General features: G+C 39.2%; 1 protein-coding gene across 3 annotated transcripts in view; it reads left to right on the top strand.

Moving 5' to 3' along the window:
- Nucleotides 1-21,414, top strand: part of ARHGEF10 (Rho guanine nucleotide exchange factor 10) — a gene marked incomplete at both ends in the record, with an annotated part of 95,639 nt that overhangs the window by 11,171 nt on the left and 63,054 nt on the right. The window contains 9 exons of one of the 3 annotated variants that reach the window (XM_079550698.1): nt 3,473-3,643; nt 5,925-6,215; nt 7,497-7,563; nt 8,466-8,545; nt 9,821-9,877; nt 11,272-11,435; nt 14,599-14,715; nt 15,867-15,981; nt 17,775-17,887. In XM_079550698.1, the coding sequence (XP_079406824.1) occupies nt 3,473-3,643; nt 5,925-6,215; nt 7,497-7,563; nt 8,466-8,545; nt 9,821-9,877; nt 11,272-11,435; nt 14,599-14,715; nt 15,867-15,981; nt 17,775-17,887 (1,175 nt within the window). Of the gene's footprint in view, nt 1-3,472; nt 3,644-5,918; nt 6,216-7,496; nt 7,564-8,465; nt 8,546-9,820; nt 9,878-11,271; nt 11,436-14,598; nt 14,716-15,866; nt 15,982-17,774; nt 17,888-21,414 lie in introns of all 3 variants that reach the window. The other 2 variants (XM_079550697.1, XM_079550696.1) reach the window with 2 other exon arrangements.

The following is a 21,414-nucleotide window of genomic DNA, read 5'->3' as shown; positions in this document are numbered from 1 at the left end:
GGTCTTGAGTCTTCTCTCCCTCAGCTGGTCTCAGCCCTGTCCTTGCTCTCCAGGCTCCTTCTTTCCAGCCAAGGGGTTCCCAGGCACTTGTCTTCCTCAGCCATGCAATAAGCACTCCTTACATCAGCTTTCTTCTTTCTGTCCTTCCCTGTCCATCTGTTCTGCACATCACGCACGAACTATCTGACTTACTTCTGTACCTTTCTCCCTATGCGGGTGCTAAGTGGACTAACACAGACAAGAGAGGCACAAACTAAGTATCAGAGCAAAAAAATACTTGAGTTCAGTTTTCTTTTCTGATACTGAAGAAATCACAGTCACACCTGAAAGATATGAATGGGTAGAAAATATTTTGTTGCTTGCTAGCTGTAGGAGTGGAGTCTAATTTGTGCTGAAAAGCTGTAAGATTATCCAGTGATAATCTGTTAACGCCCTTTAAAACTTTCAGCTGAATATGAATCATCTGCAGCTTTTGAAAGATTTACAAGTTGGCCAAATTGAAAATTTTTACAAGAGCAATTAAGGCCGTTCCTAGCATTTCTCAGGGCAGACAAATGTCAAGGTCCTGTTACAAAACTTCACCTGAAATAAAAACTGAACAGCCCTACAGCCCACTTAGCTTTGGGAGTGGTCTGTGTGTTGTATCTGAGCAGACTCTTGAGAAATAAGAATCTGAAAAAGTGAACATATCATTAGTTTTATATGAGGGTTAAAGAGGATATCTGGAATGCGTCAAGATGCACTTGAGTTGTTATGCCTGTTTGTTTTGCTTTGTAAGTTATTACCTTTTCTTTTAAATACAGAGAAGTGTTACTATGACTGCACTCCTAATTATATAGGAGTTGTCTTTCAATCTCTCAAGGCACTTTTAAAACCTTAAAAGAAGTGTGTTCATGAACAAGTATTTGATAGTAATTTGATAGTTTTTTTTATCTGAGTTGAGGTATACTTGATTCTTACGTTATATTTTCTTTCTTCCACATAAAATATGAGTTATTGGTTTTTGTGGGAGATGGATAGAAAGGTTGAAGAGAAGCTGCCCATTAGTTGACCAGTATTTGCTCCTGGGTCCTGAGTCATTGCTTTTGCTTTTAGTGTCTCAAATTACCTTTTTTGCTGATGGCAGTTCTTGTCTCTCTCTGACAAATGACACTGTGCTAGAATTGTGTGCCTGGGGAATTGCATCGGTGTGAAAGTGCTGGAGTAGAGAATTGCCAGGCATCTGATACCTAAGTTACCTTTATATGCCCTAAGGAAAATAATGGGTCCAGAAGGCACTGTAACTAGCAGCCATAAAACTTCATGTTGCTTCCTAGATGTCTGCTTGTCTGATATGGATATTTCTTAAATCTTTGCTATTTTGCTGATTTCTAGAACTGACCTCCAGTGAGCAGATAGATTCAGTGTTCTTACTCAAGCCCTCCTCAAGCAACGCCCAAGTTTCCACAGTGGCCAAATCCTGTACAAATGATCAGAGAACATTCAACTAATTCCAGTAACCCTACCTTCCTGTTCCCAGTATACAAAATAAAGAAGAGCTCTCCGTCACTTCTGTAGTTCAGCAAGAGGAGTGGCAGGTGGCAGTGTATGCAGCTAAAAGTTGTGGTATTCTGTTATTTTCTTGCATCTGCTTACTTATCTGTCTAGTCTGGATGACTAACCAATACTTCAAATGTTGGTCATTAAAAAGAAAAGAGCCAAAACATTCTGCTTGGAAACCCCTATCTTAGTAAGTTTGAATTGTAGAGATATACTGAAACCAAGACAACAGCAGCAAAACCTCTTCCCTTCATTTTTCCTCTGATTGTTGAGCAGCAAGCAGCACAAAGTCAAGTTGGGTGGATGCTGAATCAGGAGGAGTTCTGTGGTTGTTTTGGGTCACTTGGAAGAGATCTGTAGAATTTTTTCATCTCAGAAAAAAATATGTTAATGGACAAAGGCAAATATGAAAAGCCTTAATTTAAAGGCTGACTTGGTACAAAAGAATTTTAAAAAGCATCATAATTAAATTAAGTGTCCTGCTGCCTCAGCCATAAACTGTGACAATAAATGCAGGATAACCCCTTTCTTGTTCCTTAATATTTTTGCAATTAGTTCACTTTCTGTCCTACAGAGAGACTGCATGAAAGATCTTGTTATTTGTTGCTGTGATAAAATATGCTGGCTCAGCCTGCCTGAAGAAACAGAAGCCTTGGCAAGAATGCTGATTACCATGACAATCTAAGCAGTCTAGAGTTGCAGATTGCGTGGGTTTTATTGTAAAGATATAAAACGAGTCCTGGATGGTAGAAGAGCTGATAATATCATCCTGATTCAGGAGATCCAAGCACCTTCACAAGACTTTTTTAATAGTGTGTTATCTGAAGGAGGGAGAGAAACCTACAAACTTTATTTATATGTTTATAAAGTATTTGTGTATTTTTGTAGTTAAATATTTATTTTTATTCTGTAGTTATGTGTTATAACATTTTTGATACAGGGCTGAACTCCTGTATAAGAGTGGTTTTGAGGAGGAGCTTGGTGGAAAGGTCAGCTGAGCCAAAGATTTTCCACAGATGATGTTTCTGAATGGAGATTTCCGATAAAGAGTTTTCCCTCCAAGTAGTAGAAAAGCAGCTATGGCAGGTCTAGGCAGGGGATGAGGCCCTTATGTTGGAACACAGAGAGGCCTGGGAAGTTTTATCTTCTCTCCTTGTAGCTGCACGGGATCTTCAGCATGAGTTTTGGGTGTATGCAGGTTTCCTGCGATACAAACACCCATTGAAAATAGCAGTAGATAATGCAGGGCAAGTTTTCAAATCCTCATGGTTTCTGCATGCTCATGCAAATAGAAACAATAGCACCAAACTATTGTTCAGCTTTTCTTCCCACTCTACACTTGGATGGAGCGGCAAGTCTGTCCTGCAGGATATTCCTAAGAAAAGACAAAAATACTTCCAACACTCCCTTGTCCTAGCCATATTAGGATGGTAATGGTTTCAGCCATTACCATTTTCAAAGGTGAAAGCTGAAATGTCAACCCTTCCTTCAGCAAAATGCACTTTGATGACTGAAATGAGTGGTAATGGGGTTAACAGGTTTAAACCAACAGCCTTATGTAATGTGTTGTCCCAAGTTGGGGTAGGAACAACATTCTGTATTCTTCAATGATGTGCAAGAAGAAAATTGGGGACGCTGGCATTCTGCTTTAGAAGTTTGAAATAGAAAGGAAAAATGACTTGGTGTCCAGATGTCCCTGTACAACTGTGTATATTTTCTATTGCTTTCTTAGTAATTTTATTGTTTATACTAGAGGATTTGTTGAAAAGCAATGAGGTTATCAGTATGTCAAGAACTTTGTTTTGTTCCAGTGACTCAACATTCTAAGGCATTGCTGTCTGAGTTCCATTCATAGCATACAGCACCTGCTGGTCATGTGAAGTCATTAATAAGAGTAAAAACAGTTTAAATTAAAGACTGTCTTTTTGCACAGTTCTAGAGCATGAACCCAAAGCTGTGGGTGCAAATGATGAAGAGGAGGATGAGGGAGAACAGTTTGACTTTGACAGTGGGGATGAGATACCGGAAGCAGACAGACAAGCCTTCGTGCCACCTCCTCCTGATCCTGGAAGTAACACAGAGCACCAAGAGGCTAATGTCACAGGTGAGTCAGCCTGATGGGTTCTTCCTCCATTAGGCTGAGTCGAGATTGATCATAGAATTAAAAAAACATGTAAAAAATCTACCTGGACTTGTGCAAGGCCTTTGATGTGGTCCTATACTGCATCCTTATCTCTGAATTGAGTTTAAAGGTGGTGGTGGGTAAAGAGTTGGGTGGTCACTGCCAGAGGGTTGTTGTAAACAGCTCAATGTCCAGGTGGAGGCTGATGAGTGATGTCCACCAGGGGTCCGTCTTGGAACTGGAGCTCTTCAGCCTCTTTATCAGTGATGTAGACAATGAGATTGAGTGTACCCTCAGCAAGTTTTCAGATGACACCAAGAAGAGTGGTGCAGCTGACACTGTAGAAGGGATGCCATCCAGAGGGTCCTGGAGAGGATTGAGAAGTGGGCCCATGTGAACCTAGTGAAATTCAGCAAGGCCAAGGGCAGTGTGTTGCACTTGGATCAGTGCAGACCCAGGTTATGTCTACAGACTGGAAGAAGAACTCACTGGGAGCAGCCCTGTGGAGAAGGACTTGGGAATTTTGTTGGATGAAAAGCTGGACACAAGCCAGCAGGTCTTTTGCAGCCTGCAACACCAACAGTACCCTTGACTGCATCAAAAAGGAGGTGACCAGCAGGGCAAGGGAAGTAATTGTTTCTTTACTCTGCCCTTGTGAGGACCCGCCTGGAATCCAGGCCTGGGGCCCCAAGTACAAGAACGATGGGGAACTGTTGTAGTGGGTCCAGAGGTGGGGCACAAAGATGATCAAAGGGCTCTCTTGTGAAGAAAGGTTGTGGGAGCTGGGCTTGTTTAGCTTGGAGAAGAGAAGGCTTTGGAGAGATTTCACTCTGGCTACCCAGTACTTGAGGGGAGCTTGTGAGCAGGAGGGAGACTGACTTTTTATGCAGGCAGATAGTGATAAGACAAGGGGGAATGGTTTTAAGCTAAAAGGGGAGAGATTTAGGTTAAATGTTTACTCAGAGGGTGGTGAGGCACTAGAACAGGTTGCCGATAAAAGCTGTGGATGCACCATTCCTGGAGGTGCCCAAGACCAGTTTGGATGGGCTGCCTGATTTAGTGGCTGCCCATGACAGTGGAGTTGGAACAAGATGATTTTTACAGTTCTTTCCAACCCAACCTGTGATACAGTTCTATGGTATGAAGAGAGATCTGTGGAACAGCTGTGCATGTGTTTTGATTATTTGTGCTAGCTATACTTCTGGTGAGTTGATAAGGCAAACAATGAACAAGTGCAGTTCCTGTGAGTTTTCCCATCCATGTTCAGTAAAAAGCAGTGTATTGGTCTCAGTCATACTGCCATGCTACAATAAAACTTTGCCTATGCAACTGTAATAGGTGTGGATGAATCCAGATGAGCTGCTTTCACAGCTAAGCTTTCTGGTTGCTGATATTAAGCTGATATGCATTAAAAAAATGGAGTCAGAGTGTCAGAATTTTGTTCATAACAGAAGTCTTATTTTATTGAAGATTAAAACATTTTTTTTTACAACACTTGCAGATGTTTTCAATCCTGAGGTATGTTCTGGAAATTACTGTATTCTGTTCAAATTGACAACAGCTGATTTTGCTGACTTTGATCCAGTTTTCTTTTGTCAACAGGCACTGTGGTCATGGCAATGAGAGGTAAATAACTGATCAGTTGACCGTGCTCAAAAACTTCTGATCACTTGGGATCCAGTTCTGTAGTTTGCTTTAAAATGGCCTTTAGTTCCACTGCATTTTAGTTCTCTAAAGATACCAGAAAGAAGAGAGTTTATTTTCAAGGAGGAAAACTTGGAAAGTCATTTTCTTTTCCTTTTTCTTAGCAGAGCATTTTCAGCTCCCTGTAGAGTGTCCTTCCAGTGAGCATTTTTTTGCTCATGGCTATTTCTAAAATGTTTATTATATTTGTATATATAGGATATAAATTCCACTACAAACTGACTTCAGATTTCAGGTCTTAAGGCTGTTTGCAGGTATGTTTTTATGGGAAGCAAGAAGGTATCCTGATAACCTGTCAGAAATCTCCTTGTCTAGTATTTAGGATCAAGTTATTGTTTTTCCATAGTGTAGTTTTTCCATCCTTGTGACATAGTTGTTTTGCTGCTGTTGCATTCCTCATCTGTAAAATGGGGAGGAGAGCACCACAATGTGGAAATTTTGAGTCACAGATTATAAGTTGTATATAAAGTCATATAAATGTTTGGGATATTTTAAATACCAGTACAAGCATCTTGGACAGGCACAAAAAATAAAACTTTGTTTAATTTTTCAGCTAAAGGAGCTGATAGCTTAGAAAAAAGTGAGAAGCTACAAGCATCAGAACCTATTGCAGAAGATACTCCAAGGAAAGTAAATCCCTACTCAGTCATAAATATTTCCCCAATGCAAGAAAAGGATCCATCCTCCTCACCAGATCCAAGTCCTCAGGATGAACCTGCCAGTCCAAACACATCCAGCGGATATTCTGTCCCTGTGCCCTGTGGCTATGCAGTGCCATCCAATTTACCTCTGATACTGCCAGCATACTCCAGTCCTGTCATAATACGTAGCGTTTCTGTAGATGAGGAAGGTAGGGTGTTTTTGCAACTTACTTTCTTTGAAGGGGGGATTCTTGTTTAATGTGAGATAGTTGTGTTGTTTTGTAAATGCTTACGTAGCATTCAGACTTGATGTCTAGGAGATTTTGTGTCAAAATAGAAGAATAATTTCATCATGGAGTAGGAGGTAAGTTTTAGCTGGACTTAGTCAATAAGTGTCAGCTTATTTGAAAAACACACACAAATTGTGAGTAACAACAACAGAAAAAAAAAAAAGAAAAAAGTATTCTAATAAAACTCTGCTTTCCTCATTAGGATCGAGATAGCTAAGCTAAGATGCATAAGGAAAAAATGTATAAACACTAAGTCAGTTATATCCCAACATTTTACATCTGTGATATTTGGCCTTTGTTTTTGTTGGCACAATATTGCACTATAAAGCACAAGTCAGGACTCCTGTCTTCTCTTACCATTAAAAATGATTAATGCTAATTCCCTTCTAATGTCACAGAATAATTTCCAGAGTCATGATTATGTATTCAAGCCAAATGATTTCTCCTCAAACCCTTAGAATACTTGAGCTAGGTTCTATCAGAATTCCTGTCTCTTTTACCTTTTCTGTATCCACTTCTTTTTATTTGTTTTTCTAGACCTTGTGGATTTAGATTTGCTGTGATTTTTTTTTTCTTGATGATTTGGTGAACTCTGCTTGTCCTTTAATAAAATACTGAGACAGAAGAGGAAATAACTATGGATTATTACAGAAACGGGAACAACCCCCCTATTTTGTAAACAGAATTGGCAAAGTTGACAGCTTAATGCTAAGAAAGCAGGAGGAACAGAAAGCTTTCCATATGCTGTTAATTTTTTTTTTATTTCAAATATATTTTTCTTCAGCTAGGTTGCAATCCTACTGTAATTCTGTGTGCTATGACACTTTTTTTGCATATTAGGCATATCAGAGAATTTATGCAAATATATTCTTATGTTTGTGATTGATATTGCCTGTTGAGGAATATATGTTTGAGAGAGAAGAATTAAATGTGTCAGGCACTGTAATTTTCTCTGATAACTCTTACAACAAATTGCTCTGTCCCTGTGAATGATCTGAGTTGTGAAAATAGACATGATAGAAAATAGATATGAAGAAGCACAACTTTTTTTAGCTATGATCAAGAATAAAAATGCTGCATAGATTATTCATTAGCAATATTAAAAAAAAAAAAAACAGTTTCATTAATTTATGCCATTTGAACTAGACTAACATTTTATTCTAAACATTTTGATGATTGTATGTGTTTTTTTCTATTTAGCAGGTATGCAGTCAGCAACTGAAGAATGTCATTGTAATTCTTTAAACTCAGAGGAGCCCCAAAATAGGTGATTGACAACTCAATATGTTTTAATGATCTAAACTCAATATGTTTTAATGATCTATAAGACTTTAATTCCTGAGAAACCTTGGATTCAATAAATCAAAAACTTTGTTTTTCATTTTCCATGTCTGGAGCTTTCAAGTTTTGTTATTATTTTGACTCCTTAACTTTGCTTGTGTACCAAAATCTACACAGATTAAGGTCTAGTGTATATAACTGTCCATGACATTTTGAGGGGGAAAAAAGAAACAATTTTTATAGAGTCATCAGCTGCAGCAGGACCACTGCCAACGTGCAGTCAGACCAGCTGTGGCTGATGGAATTCCATCACTTCTATAGCTCTCTTTCAGTTAGTTATAGCTGTTCTTGGATCACTCTTATCAGTCTGAAAAGTTCCCTGTATTCAACCTTTTGGTTGTAGGCTGTGTGCCTACCATGTCCCAATTTCTGCACATCTCTCTAGAAGAGCAATTTTGGGGAGCTAAACCTGGATGGGTTACTGCAGATTGAGCCCCACCTGTGGCAGCTAGAGAAGGAAAATAGCCTCCCCCAGACCATTAAGAGGCTGTGCACCTGTTGCTGTAGCCTTGAATGTCTTTATTTTTATTTATAGTGAAAACATTTTCAAAGAGAGAGTTTTGTGTTCTGGTAAAAAATAATCCAGAAATAAATATTTCTTGAGGTTGGAAGTGTTTTCAATTTATTGACTAAAGTCGTCAGACTATTCAATGGATTACATACATGCTGAAGCAGGGTTTTTAAGGAATCATCAGCCTCAGAGTGAGAGCTGGAAAACAGTGAGATATTTTTATTTATTGACTTGTTTTTGTGGATGTTTAAATGTATTGTTGTGTAGATTTTAGTGCTTTTATTTTATGCCTTTTTTTTTTTTTTTTCCCCCTCAAGTGAAGATAACCAGGACAAGAGAGAAGATGATGCTCTGGCCAAGTGGGTTGCAGATCCTGCAAATACAGCGTGGATGGAAAGTAAGTATCAGTGAGCTCAGAATACAGCCATAGAAGAAGGTCAGTTTTAAGTTGTGATAAACAGTATATATAATGTACATTGTATGTTACAGGAGTGTCCATGTTCACTTGTATTTTTTTTCAGGAGTATTCTGGAGTCCAACTGTACCCAGTTAAAATATCCAGTAGTGTAATAAAATTATGTGTTATAAAGCAAAGTTAAAGTTAACGTTCACTTTTCCATTCCTTTTTGGAGTCTACAGAATAATTAATCACTGTCTAAAGGACATTTGGCTCTCATGTATATGGTGGAAATTTGCTTAAGTTCACGGTGTTCTCTGTGACTGTGTATGAAATTGCACTCCTACAGTAACTGACAAACAAGTTCTTAGAGAAGATGGAAGGGAAGGAATAGGCATAATTTGTTAATAGAATCATAGAATTGCTCAGGTTGGAAAAGACCTTAAAGATCAGGAAGTCCAACTGCAAGATCATCAAGTCCAAATGCATCTATCTAAAAGCAGAACATAGACGATATGGTTTGGTTGCTGATGGGTTATCCTGGCTGTTCTCAGATACAACAATGTGAGGGATCCTACTGGGCTGGAGGTTCATCTTAATGTCACTTGAAACAGTTGAAGAATTTGCATTTCTGTCACGGAATCATAGAATGGCCAGAGTTGGAAGGGACCCCAAAGATCCTGAATCTCCAACCCTCTGTCCTGCCTCTTGACTTTCTAAGTTAATCATTATGTCACTTACGGTTTTGATTCTTTTTCTGAAAATGTCAGATGCAGCTTCTTACAGCTAACTGGTAAGGTGTTGAGCAGCACTTTATAAGTGCTATGATGTGAAAAGGAGAGAGCTAGCTGTGGAAGCAGATTTCTGTTTTTCAGGCTACTGAAGGTCATAATAAACAATGCAGATAAAAGCACTTGAAATGTCACACATACCATGTAATTACAGTTCCTATGTATTATTGCGTTATTTGAATAACCGTTATTAGATGTACTAGTGAAATGCTGAGGAAAAATGAATTGCATCTCCGCTGTATTATAGAATTATGTAATATCTTGTGTTGGAAGGGACCTTTAAAGAATCATCTAGTTCCAACCCTCCTGCTATGGGCAGGAACATCTTCCATCACATCATCAAACTCTTTCAGGGAGTGACAGTCCACAACTCCTCTGGACAATCTCTTTCAGAATCTACCAGTACAGCCAAAATTCTTTCATGGTCCCACTTGGATTTTAAGGGTTTTCTCATTCCTTCTTGCTTGTTTTGATTTGCTTTCAGACCCAGATGAAGTAATTTATGATGACGTGCCAAGAGAAAATTCGGACTCTGAACCAGGTTTGAAGGCTTTGTGATATGAACTGTATAGATGTTATTTTAAGTTAAAATCGATGTAATTCAACCTATGTGCATGTATACTGAACAGATGCATTAACTAAGTTCTATGTAAGCAGGATTAGCCCTAACAATCATCAGTAGATCTTACAGTGTTGAAAATTAAAGCTGACTTTTGATATCTATCTCAGCATGTCTCGTACTCCTCTATGTCCAGGCAGTGAATTCTGTTTTATTTTATAGATACACCTCAAAATTCCTGAGTGACTGTAATTTTATGTTAGAGGATGGCAGTGTTGGGTGTTGTAGCTGTAGTAACCTAAACAAGGCAGAGTGGGTAGGGAAAGAGTGTTTTAAATAGTCTATTGATATATAATAATGCAGCATTATCACAGTTGTACAGGGAATTTGTTTATTTTTGGAAGTTTCCTTTCACATAGATTGCTGTTTGATGGAAAACTGTATTCAGCTTACTGAATATCAGGGGAGATGTGGGGCAGGTGTTTACCATCTTGACTGTGAGTCTCCAGAAAGGATTTCTTTCAGCTTGGCAGTGTTCTAGCTCCTTACTGTATTTGAAAGGAGTAGCAAAGATCTTAAAGTAGTTGGTGGAACCTAGATTTTTCCTTTATTGGGAACGCTGGAGTTAGGGATAAAGAAGCTTCTTAAAACAAACTTTTGCTGAGGTTTGTTGTGTTGTTTTTCTTCATTGTGATGACTATACTAAAGGCTTGTTTGTCACTAACAAATTATGTTTGAATGAATCTGCTTGTTTAGGAATTTGGCATCTGCTTTTCATAGCTATTCATTTGTTACTGAAATTGATTATAACCATGTTAACGATTCAGCAAAACAGTTTATTGTGTAGAGTACATGTTTATCTTTAAAACCTTAACATTTTCATTTCTTGTCCTTAGTGCTATCTAGGCAAGATGTTTTACAAAATGTATTATTAAAATTTGTTTCATTTATAATTTGAATTTATTATGTTGCATTTATAGGTAATGCTTTTATTAGTGGGAAGTCCCTTAGTGGACTAGGCAGGGATGTCTTTGCACTGTGGTTTCTCAGCCAGGATATAATTGTAGTTTGAGTAGTAGCTGTGAATTCTTTCTAATATGTTGTGGGATTTGGACATAGCAATATTGTTTGAGTAAGGCATGTTTCCAATGGTATTGTGGTGTGTAACAAGAACACTGGCTGTGTGTTCTGGTACTATTTCAACAGACACACTCGCTTTGGCTGTTTTTAATATTGAATTGGATTAATATTATGCAAAAGTGTGCATATGAAAGTCTGCACTGTTCTTTATGGTACATCCTGAACAAGGTTTTTGTTGTTTAGACAAACAGGTATTTCAGTGTAGCTTTCTTTTATTTTGGTTTTAATTCTTGCAGAGGAAATGATTTATGATGATGTTGAAAATGGTGATGATGGTGGAAACAGCTCGCTGGAGTATGGATGGAGTTCAAGTGAGTTTGAAAGCTATGAAGAACAAAGTGATTCTGAGTGTAAAAATGGAATTCCCAGCTCCTTTTTGCGAGGCAACCACAAGAGGCATGTATGTATCCTGCAGTGCTGTTCAGTCATTGAGGTTATTCTGATTTTCAGCACTTGTCTTTCTCTCCTGTATTTCCCGTCTTCTCCGTCCAGCTTCAAATGCCATCATCTTTATAAAGGGGATGTAAATCTGTGGGAGCAGCAGTCTACAACAAAATGCAACAGGGAGAAGATACAAGTATTAAACAGGAGCTCCTTAAAAGAGAAAACCTCAAACTAATTAGAAGTGGAATTAAAAATTGAATCCTTTTTCCATGTGGGCAGTTCCTCACTTCCTTTATTTTTTGCAGCTTCTGGGTTAGTGTATGTGTTAAATGAGTGTAGAAAATGTGAAGAACAACTGGGGTAAGCTTGAAGTTTTGGGATCCTTCAGGCACCCAAAAGTCACAAAATTGTCACATGTTCCGTACCTGTTTGCCTTAGATCTGTATCGCTTTGGTCATTTGATGGTGACTGAATTTAAAGAAATTAAAAAAATCTTTTTTGTGTGTGACCACAAAATTGTGGACAGAATTGTGGTCTTATTGTGGACAGAATAAAGGCGGTGGTGGTTAAAATGCTATATGGGTGACATCTATGCTCTGTGCCAGGAAGCCACATGGGAATGTAACCTTCCTGCATATTTTTGGCTGCATTTCAGGAGGAAATTTGCACTCTCATGCTCTCTGTACTTCGTTTCCTCTCTTTTTACTGTTATGCCTTTACTGTGGGGGGGAAAAAAAAAAAACAAAAACTCCTGCATGTGATCTGGGGAAGCAGTCAGTTCCCTGCTCTGAGTGCAGGCAGAATGCCCGCACCCAGGTGCAGTGCAGAGCCTGGCCAGAGCACAGCTTCTATAAGAGGAGGAGGTTTTGGTGCTTGGAGATCCTACAGAAAACTTGGAGTTTCTCTGATGTTGCTAACCAGTAATAGATGGCTATGAGCTGTTTTGTAACTGAGTACAGTCAGTGAGCGAAGTGCTCCAGCACTCAGAAATTTGTAGCAGTAATGCAGCGGCAGGAAGGGGAAATACCAAAAACTGAGGACCAAATTTGTACATTCTACATATTTTTTCATTAAGCTGGGTGTGCTTGCTTTAGCTGCTTTCTGCTTCTCTGGCCCTAGATTCTTTTTATCCTGTTTTAAATACTACTACTACTCTTGCTACCACATTTATCTCACCTTTATTCCAGGAAATACAGTCCCTGTACACGTGCACTTTCAAACAGAAAATGTGTGAGAAATTTAGAGAGCACATATTCAAGATGGGAATACTGAAGCACTTGCTCTTCTATGGCGCCTTTATTTTGAATTTTACAGGCTTCTTATCTTAATGAAAACAAAAGCCTCATTTCTTTGTTTCCCTCCAGTACCCGTTATCTGCTTTCCCTTGACCTCCATCCTTGCTGCCTGTGCTTTGGAAATCAGGGAGTGAGCAATTAGCTGGAAAACTTGATCCCACTCAAATCAGCACTTTGTAAGTTGGGTGCTGATGTTGTGGTTTTGTTGTTGTTATTGGTTTGTTGTTTTGTTGTTTTTTTTTGACCTGACTAGAACAAGTTTAAGCTGTTGCAGCAGTTTCTTTCTGGGGAGGAAGTTTTTCAACTAACCTGAAGAAAACTGAATTTGGTTGTTGAGTATCTTTGGAAGAGACTGGAAAGTACTTTGCACTTCAGCATGTAAGTCTTGATGTGGCTGCTTGTTCTTCTGAGGATAGAGGTGAGGAGTTTAGAGTATGTTAGCTGGTGGATGGAGAAGTCGGAGAGACTGCTGCCCCTGTATGGGTCACTGGGAGCTGGAGAAGTTGGGAAACTATAGAGGGGGTTTGGAGGAGGATGAGGAAAGACCAAAATTTTAGGATTTTTAAGATAAAACAAACAAGCTCCTGCATCGGCATTTCAGCATAGGCAGAAGCAGCTCCCCTTTTTACCTATTCCCTGTGTCCAATCCTTTGACTAACTCTCGCTTCTCCTCAGGTCTTATGATGGATGTTAACAGTATTTTCCCAGCATGTTTCCTTTATAGTCTTTCAGAACCTGTAAAGGACTTAACTTATTATTTTTTCAGTAGGTTGAAAAGTATGGGAAGGTTGGAGGCATGATTTTAATTGTAAGTGATAATATGACTTCCCTCAAAGTCACTTTTTAATTACAGCTTTTGAAATTAATTTTTAAATTTTATTTTGAAGAACTGAGAGTGTTTATACTATCAAATATTTTTAGGCTGTGAACCAGATGCTGTTCTTAATTATACTGCTGTAATACCAGAATCATCATGTTGGAGGTAATTGCATCCTAACCCATCCTAGTAGAGCTCAGTGTGGGACCTGCCCCTTTGTTTTCAGCTCAGTAAGCCTTCTCTTTCCTGATGCTTTGATCATTTGCCAAATAACTCTGTTGGCATCAAGCAGAGGGTTTTTCCATTGGGCTTCTTTTCTATTATAAGGCACACCAAATATCTATTTTTTTCCCTATTGAAATGTTGGCTCCTTTCATTTGGCTTCCTCAAAATGTTTAGTGATGGTTAATTAGTACTCCAGGGCATTTCTCCATGATAACTTACCTTGCAAATGAATGTATTTGTGCATGAGGTGGTTATGTGGTCATGCAATGAGGCTGTGATAGAGCAGAGGAAAGACGCATGCTTCCCAGTTCCCAAACACTGGGAACAAGTCTCTGTGTCCTCCCCTATTAGATTCTCCTTTCCCAACTCATTAGTATTGTAGATCTCCGTCTTCTCAGGTGTCAGCAACTTCTGCAGCTTCATCAACCTTTGAGAACTCATCTGATTCACCATTTTGAAGGAGAGTCAGAAATGCTCTGGGTAGGCTTTGCACTCCGCTGAATGATGCTCGTGTTAAAACTGATGTGTTTCCAAATGGTTTGTAAGAAATGTACATAATACAATTAATATGCAGTTAGCTTAGACTAAGTGACTTTATCTCTCTCTTTACATAGTTGCCAGCATAGTGCAAAAGTACCTGGCTGACTTTCGGCAAGTCCAGTGAACTGCAGGGGTAACGGTCCATTCGCCGGGCTGGAGCTTCCCTGTGTGAATATTCTCTCCTTCAGTTGTCTGTGTTTCAGTAGGCAGACTGGACAACATGCATGATATGCTTGAGTACTTTAGCATGAAGTTTGCACTACGGGCTGTTTGAAAAGATTGTGTCTTTTTGTGTACTGTAGCTTTCTCATGACCTTACGCGTTTAAAGGAGCATTATGAGAAAAAGATGAAAGATTTGATGGCAAACACTGTGGGAGCAGTAGAGATTCAGCAACTAAAGCAAAAACATGAGCTGAAGGTAGCGTAGTTAATTTCTGTAATTAGCTATGTTTAAATTATTGCTTTTCCAACGCAGGCCGTGTTGTCTTTTTCTTTTAATAATAGCTTGAAAAAAATGGACAATAGTTTGTTTAAAATGAGTTCTAAATGTAGCAGTAGTTTGTCTTGAAAATATTTTGTCAGTAACTTTTTCTCATGCTTATTTATCAATCGTAGCAGTTTCAGCAGATCAGACAGGACATTGTCCTGCCTTTACCCCAGAGTCTGAGCTAGGAGTACAACCCCAGTGAGCTCCACAGGGCACGTCTGACCCTGGCTTTTTGTCTGTGTTGCATAAAAATTGTAGGACTAAGAATGTTGCTGCTATCCATTTCTGAATGGAATGAGCATACAAAGGCTATTTTTATGGAGTTTTTTAATGCTAAAAACTTTATCTCAGGCAGAAAAAAACCTGCCTGATTGCAGCAAGACAGCTTTATTTGTATTCTAATGTAGCTGATGATGTCAGCACAGTTCTGGCAGTGGTGGTTTGGCGGCCGCTGGGAAAGGAAGAGTACAAACCAGTTTAGTTTCCTAGTGAAACATCTCTTTTTTTTTTCTTCTTTTTCCTCCAAGGAACTTCCATGTTGTCGAAATGTATTATAAAATTCTACTTAATTAAACCAGTATACTGATTTCTTCAATTAATGAAATTATTGTTTTTAACATTTTCTGCAAGACACAGTGGTTATTTAAGAATGTAGTCAATACAAAATTGAATCTTTAAGTTGGAAATATTCTGGTAGAGCTAGTGGCAGATGAATGAGAAGCCTTGCCATGTATGACCTTTCTTAGTATTTATTTGTTATATAATAGAATGCTGAGCTATTGAGTTTATTGTGATGTCAGATATTTTGAAGCAGAAGGGTTCTTAAACCATTTTGAACATACATGCAAGGTTGTCATAAAGTAAGACCCTTTGTTCAGGTTTGATTTTATTAGGAAGAAGTACGGATGTTCACATCTGCAGTTTGATGGCTGTGTGTACTTCCCGTATATTTATTTGACTTTGGGCTATATAGCCCCCACTTGACAGTATTTTTAAAAAGATGTTAAAAGTACTCTGCATGGTATGCAGAAGTGGATTCCCATTATTCACTGAACATGTAGACTGTATTTTTTATCTTACAGATGCAAAAGCTCATGAGAGCTGCTAGAGAAGGTACCAAAGATGGACTTGAAAAGACAAAAGCAGCTGTGAAGAAGGGTCGTTCTTTCATTAGAACTAAGTCTTTTATTTCTCAAGGTATGTGCCTGTTATTTTACTCTGTTAATGTTGTTTCTTCTAGTTATTTCTGAGGAAGGGTGTGAATAGCTGAGTAGGATTTTTATTTGTACTAGGAACCAAGTACTGGATGCACAGAATTATAGAATCATAGAATGATTTGGGTTGGAAGGACCTTAGAGATCACCTAGTTCCAACCCCCTGCCATTGGCAGGAACACCGCTTACTAGATCAGAATGTCAAATCAGTTCTATGTCAGCTAATAATAGTTTAGCATTCAGTTCAGATCACTGTACAGTCACTGCATCTTGAGTAGTTTTGGATTTAGGGTGCAGTGACCTCTGAATCTGAAAGCAAGACAGAAGAGTCCACTTAAAAAAATATGAGTGTAATAGATGCTAGCTAGAAATTGGTATATGGGGATTATAGAAATTTGATTAGGGTATTCAGTTTGTCTACTTCCCTGCCTTGAATAACTCTGCCTGATAGTGGAAGCTTTATCACACTTTAGTGATTTTAGTTTAGAAAAAAAAAAAGTATGGGAGGAGCTGTCAAAACAGGAGTTCTAAATTCAAACAAGCATCAGTCCTCTGATATGACCCACAGAGACCACAGTCCACAGTTCTTTTTTTCATGGGACAGGGAGTAGTAAGAAAACTGAAACTTCTTTCTTCTCAATGGTAAAACTGAGTGGCAGCCTGTTCTTCTGCTTAGGTTTCTGCTCAGCTTATTAAGTGGTTGTAACTTCAGAGCTTTTAGAACTATAGTTTTAAGAAGGCAAAACCACAAGATTGGCGTAAGATGGCTTTTAGCAAGTAAGCTAACTTAAAGCTGTGTTGTATGTATCTGTAAGGGCTAGTGCACATATCACATTCCTGTCATGGGCTAAATTTAGGGGATTCACCACCATAGGAAAGAAAGTAGATTGCAGTTGTAGTGGTAAAAAATGTATTCTCACCTTCTTTCTGTTGCAAGGAGGAAATGACCTTCATCAGCACAGCAATGTTACAATGGACCCAGCTTTCTGCTTTATTTATCATGAGTTTAGGTAGCAGATGTAGGATATCTGTGGATGGTTTAATACTTTAGGCCACTTACCAAATCAACAGGGAGCGTGTGATAAATTTGTTGATTAAGCTCATAAATTCCAGTAGCCAACAGAACTGCTTCTCTTAATTCCGTTTTTGTTATCAGCTGCAGTTTCTCTCAGTCCATTCTTTCTCCTCTGTTGGTGTCTGGCTGTTTGACTGGCTGTGTGCTGCCACCTACCTCCACACTTCTGTTATGCTTCTTGTGTAAAATTAGTGGCTCTGAGAAATACGTAGGGAGCAATGTGGAATCCTTTCTTCTTGCAAGTGCCATTTTGGTACATTTGGCTACTGATTTTAATTCAGTTTATGAACAGCTATATGGAATTTCTTGCACTGAATTACATTATGAACATGTTTAATTTCTTTCCAAACATAATTTATTTCAAAACTACAGGCCCTTGACCCTACAGCTTTAGTCCTAGTTGTCACACGGAACAGCCCTGTGCTTGTATCTGTGAAGAGGGAAGAAAGGTCAAGCAGTAGATGCATAGATTATCTGCTTCTGTGCAGTTTTAGGACATTGAACTGTCTTTTGTAAGTTGCTCTGTGTTAGTGTGCTTCACAGATGCTATAGAAATGCTGAGAAATTCCATTTGCATAGTAATTAAGTCTTCTCTGTAAATACTGTTCTTGGACAGTTGAATCTTTGTCTAGTTCCTTTTTTTTTTTTTTTTAATTTATACATTCTAAAGGTTGATGTTTTGGTTATTCAATTATTTTTAGATCATAGATCATCATGCCTGGAAGAAGAGGAGCTAAATTTATTTATTGATGTGGACTGTGTGCATACAGAAGCAATTATGACCCCTATGCCTGAAGGATTATCACAACAGCAGGTAGCAGGCTTTTGGAATTTCTGGAGCTCCAAGATTTCTGTTTTAAATATGGAGAATATTCTGCATACTCTCTGAATCTTAAGTTTTCTTGTGATTTAAAAAAAGATGAAGTTGAGTCTAGAGAAGTGTCACCCCCTCACGGTCTATATTAATGCTGGAAACTATCAGCATCAGTTTGAATTTTTGACTGAAAATAAATCCTGTGAGTTCATGTTACTGTGTTGTTATGGTAAGTAATAATAGCTGGATGTGAGCTTTTAGTGTTTTGTGGTGTGAAGTACTGAGTTGGTCAGTACCTTCAGAAAGTGTGCAGCAAATCTAATGGTATTTCTTGAAAACAAATTAAGGAGAGGTTGAAAAGAGTTGTATGGGCTTTTTTTTTTCTCAAGTTTCATAAAATATTAAAATAAATGTTTAAATGAAATGTTAAAACTTGGCAAATTTTAAGTAAATATATCCTCTTCAGAAAAGAGAGAGAGAGCTCTTAGTTTGGAATAAACTACTATTCTTGGTTATCTATCCAGGAGGAGTAACCCAACTGAGCAGGGATGGAGTTAGGAAAGCCAGAGCTCAGCTGAATCTAGTGAAGTGTGGTGGAAGAAAAGAAAGGTTCCTTATCTCTGTATCTCTATAGGTATATCACAGAATCACAGAATTGTAGGGGTTGGAAGGGATCTCCAGAGATCATCGAGTCCAACCCCCCTGCCAAAGCAGGTTCCCTACAGCAGGTCGCACAGGTAGGCGTCCAGGCAGGTCTTGAACATCTCCAGAGAAGGAGACTCCACCACCTCCCTGGGCAGCCTGTTCCAGTGCTCCGTCACCTCACTGTAAAGAAGTTCTTGCGCACATTTGTGTGGAACTTCCTATGTTGCAGTTTCCGGCCATTAGCCCATGTCCTGTCACCCTTCACCACTGAAAAGAGTCCAGCCTCACCACTCTGTCCCCCCACACCTCAGATATTTATAGACCTGGATCAGGTCCCCTCTCAGTCTTCTTTTCCCAAGGCTGAACAGACCCAGTTCACTCAGCCTTTCCTCATAGGAGAGATGCTCCAGGCCCTTCACTATCTTTGTGGCCCTCCACTGGACTCTTTCCAAGAGATCCCTGTCTTTTTTGTAGTGGGGAGCCCAGCCCAGAACTGGACGCAGTACTCCAGATGAGGCCTTACCAGGGCAGAGTAGAGGGGGAGGATCACCTCCCTTGACCTGCTGGCCATGCTCTTTTTAATGCACCCCAGGATGCCATTGGCCCTCTTGGCCACAAGGGCACACTGCTGGCTCATGGCCAACCTGTCATCCACCAGGACACCCAGGTCCCTCTCCGTGGAGCTCCCCTCCAGCAGGTCACCACCCAACCTGTACCGGTGCATGCAATTATTCCTCCCCGTATATATATATAGATATATATAGATGCACATGTAAGAAAAAGGAAAGTTAAGAAAAGTAAGGTCTGTCAAAGGACACTGAGAAGACTGAGAAAGTCAGTGCCACTTTTGGCTCAGCTTTTACTAATTAAGGATTGTCCTCAGACTTTCAGAGCCTCCAACCCTACAGACAGGTCCTGTGAATTATTACCTGCAGTGGAAGAGGATGCAGCTAAGGGATGCTGGTGCTGTGGCCAGTTGGAATTATGCATGTCCTTAAAACTAGGTGACATGTATTTAGTGGTACTGAAGGGAAGGCCTTTATCATCAGTGCCTTGGAAAAAATTAGACATCACACTCATCAGTGGTACAAAGTCCAGTAGGTGGCCAGTGTTAGTAGTGTCCTCTGGGAGCTGATGCAGAGCCAGTGCTGTTTAATGTCATTAACAATCTGGATACCAGCTGCAAGGCACTTCTCAGCATGTTTGCAGACAGCACTGAAGTGGGATAAGCTGCAGGTAATATGCTGGGAAGTAAGGCTGCCATTCAGGCTGACTTTGAGCTGAAGAGCTGATCTGACAGAAAATCCAGGTGTTTCAGCAGATTCAAACAGGACTCCTGGTTTAGGGACAGCATAACCCTGTGTGTGACACAGTCTGGAGTACAGCAGACTACGTGGCAGCCTTTGGTGTCCCAGTTGTACTGGGTGAACTCCAGAAGCCCCTTGCAACCTGAATTACTCTGTGATGAATAAGCTGACTTTATGAATGTGCTTTCTTTAAACAGTAGGTGGCAGGATAGCTTTTGTTTAAATCAGGCTCCTGTTGGACTGCTACATTCTGCTTTCTGTGACTATCATGTTAGCTTTTGCATCATTTTAAGACTGTGACATGAAATCTTGTTGTTCACTGTTTATGTCTATATGATACTTCAACTAGCAGAAGTGCTAATGCTTGCATGTAGGCCTCTTGTAAGCTATGAAAATTATGATTAAGTGCTTGTAGGCACTTTAAAATATTTAATTTCTGTATTGTAGAGCCTGAAAAACATTTTGCAAACATACTGATTCTTTCCAGAAGAACGAAGTGCGACAAAAAGTGGAGATACTATCTCCTACTGGTGCAGCCAATATGTTGCACCCAATAAGAAACCGTTAAATCCAGTCTAAATACAAATTAGACACAATGAATTTTACTATATTTATCTTTAAGCAAGGTCTAGCATAATTTTAAAATCTTCTTTTGAAATGCCAGCACTTGAAAGTAAATCCTTACATGACCTGCATATAACTTAATAATATGAAATACAAGTGTGGAGAATTAAAGGCAGCTGCAGAGAATAAAGCAGGAGGCCACAGAGAAGAGAAGCAAATCTGAGATTTGAGTTTCATGGTAACTTATGCTAGTTTAGAATAGGAAAAGAAGCAATTTTGCCTTGTCTTGTGCTTGTGGGAAATGTTGTATTTCTGCCCTCGTATTACTTTCTCCCTCAAACAGAACACCACTTTTGAAAGCCTCGGGATGAGTTGGATTAGAAAGTTCTTTTAGGTGAAAATAAATCCTTAAAAATAATAAGAAATATAATGCGTATCAGTTAAAAGTTTTACTTTTGAATCAGATCAATTTCTCCATCCTTCCATGTATGCAATATGCATTTCAACTGGGGGAGTGAAGGAGGATATCTGATGAGTAGCCTACAGTCTGTAAACATAAAATGTAAACATAAAATGCGATAGTATTTCCTGAAACTCATCTCATTGTGCCAGTTGGTATGAATATAAATAAGGTTTTCACTTGTCTCTAGATCTGCCTGTGTTCATGATGAGGACAGGACAGCAGGCCCACAGGCACACTGGCCTGAAAAGCTGGGAAGTGGGGTGGAGGGGGGGGGGGGAAACAAAGAGGGAAATGAATAATAATGAATAGGGGAAAAAAAAAAAACAGTGGCAACGATCTGAGAAGGAAAGTTAGCTTACTAATTATGATAACAGAAATACAAGTTAATTGGGATTGAAGCTAATAAACCAAATAGATGAGAGAGAGCGTGTCCCAAACCAAAGGCCTTACTGTAAAGCTGAAGGCAAGATGGCTAGGGAGCAAGCACAGCCAAGACGAGCAGCAAAAAAGAGCAGTCTTATGGCTTGTGGGCAGTTTTATCTTTCCTT

This window comes from Tetrao urogallus (genome assembly GCF_951394365.1).
Source record: "Tetrao urogallus genome assembly, chromosome: 2".
Lineage (NCBI taxonomy): Eukaryota > Metazoa > Chordata > Aves > Galliformes > Phasianidae > Tetrao > Tetrao urogallus.
This window is presented reverse-complemented; position numbering and strand designations above follow the sequence as displayed.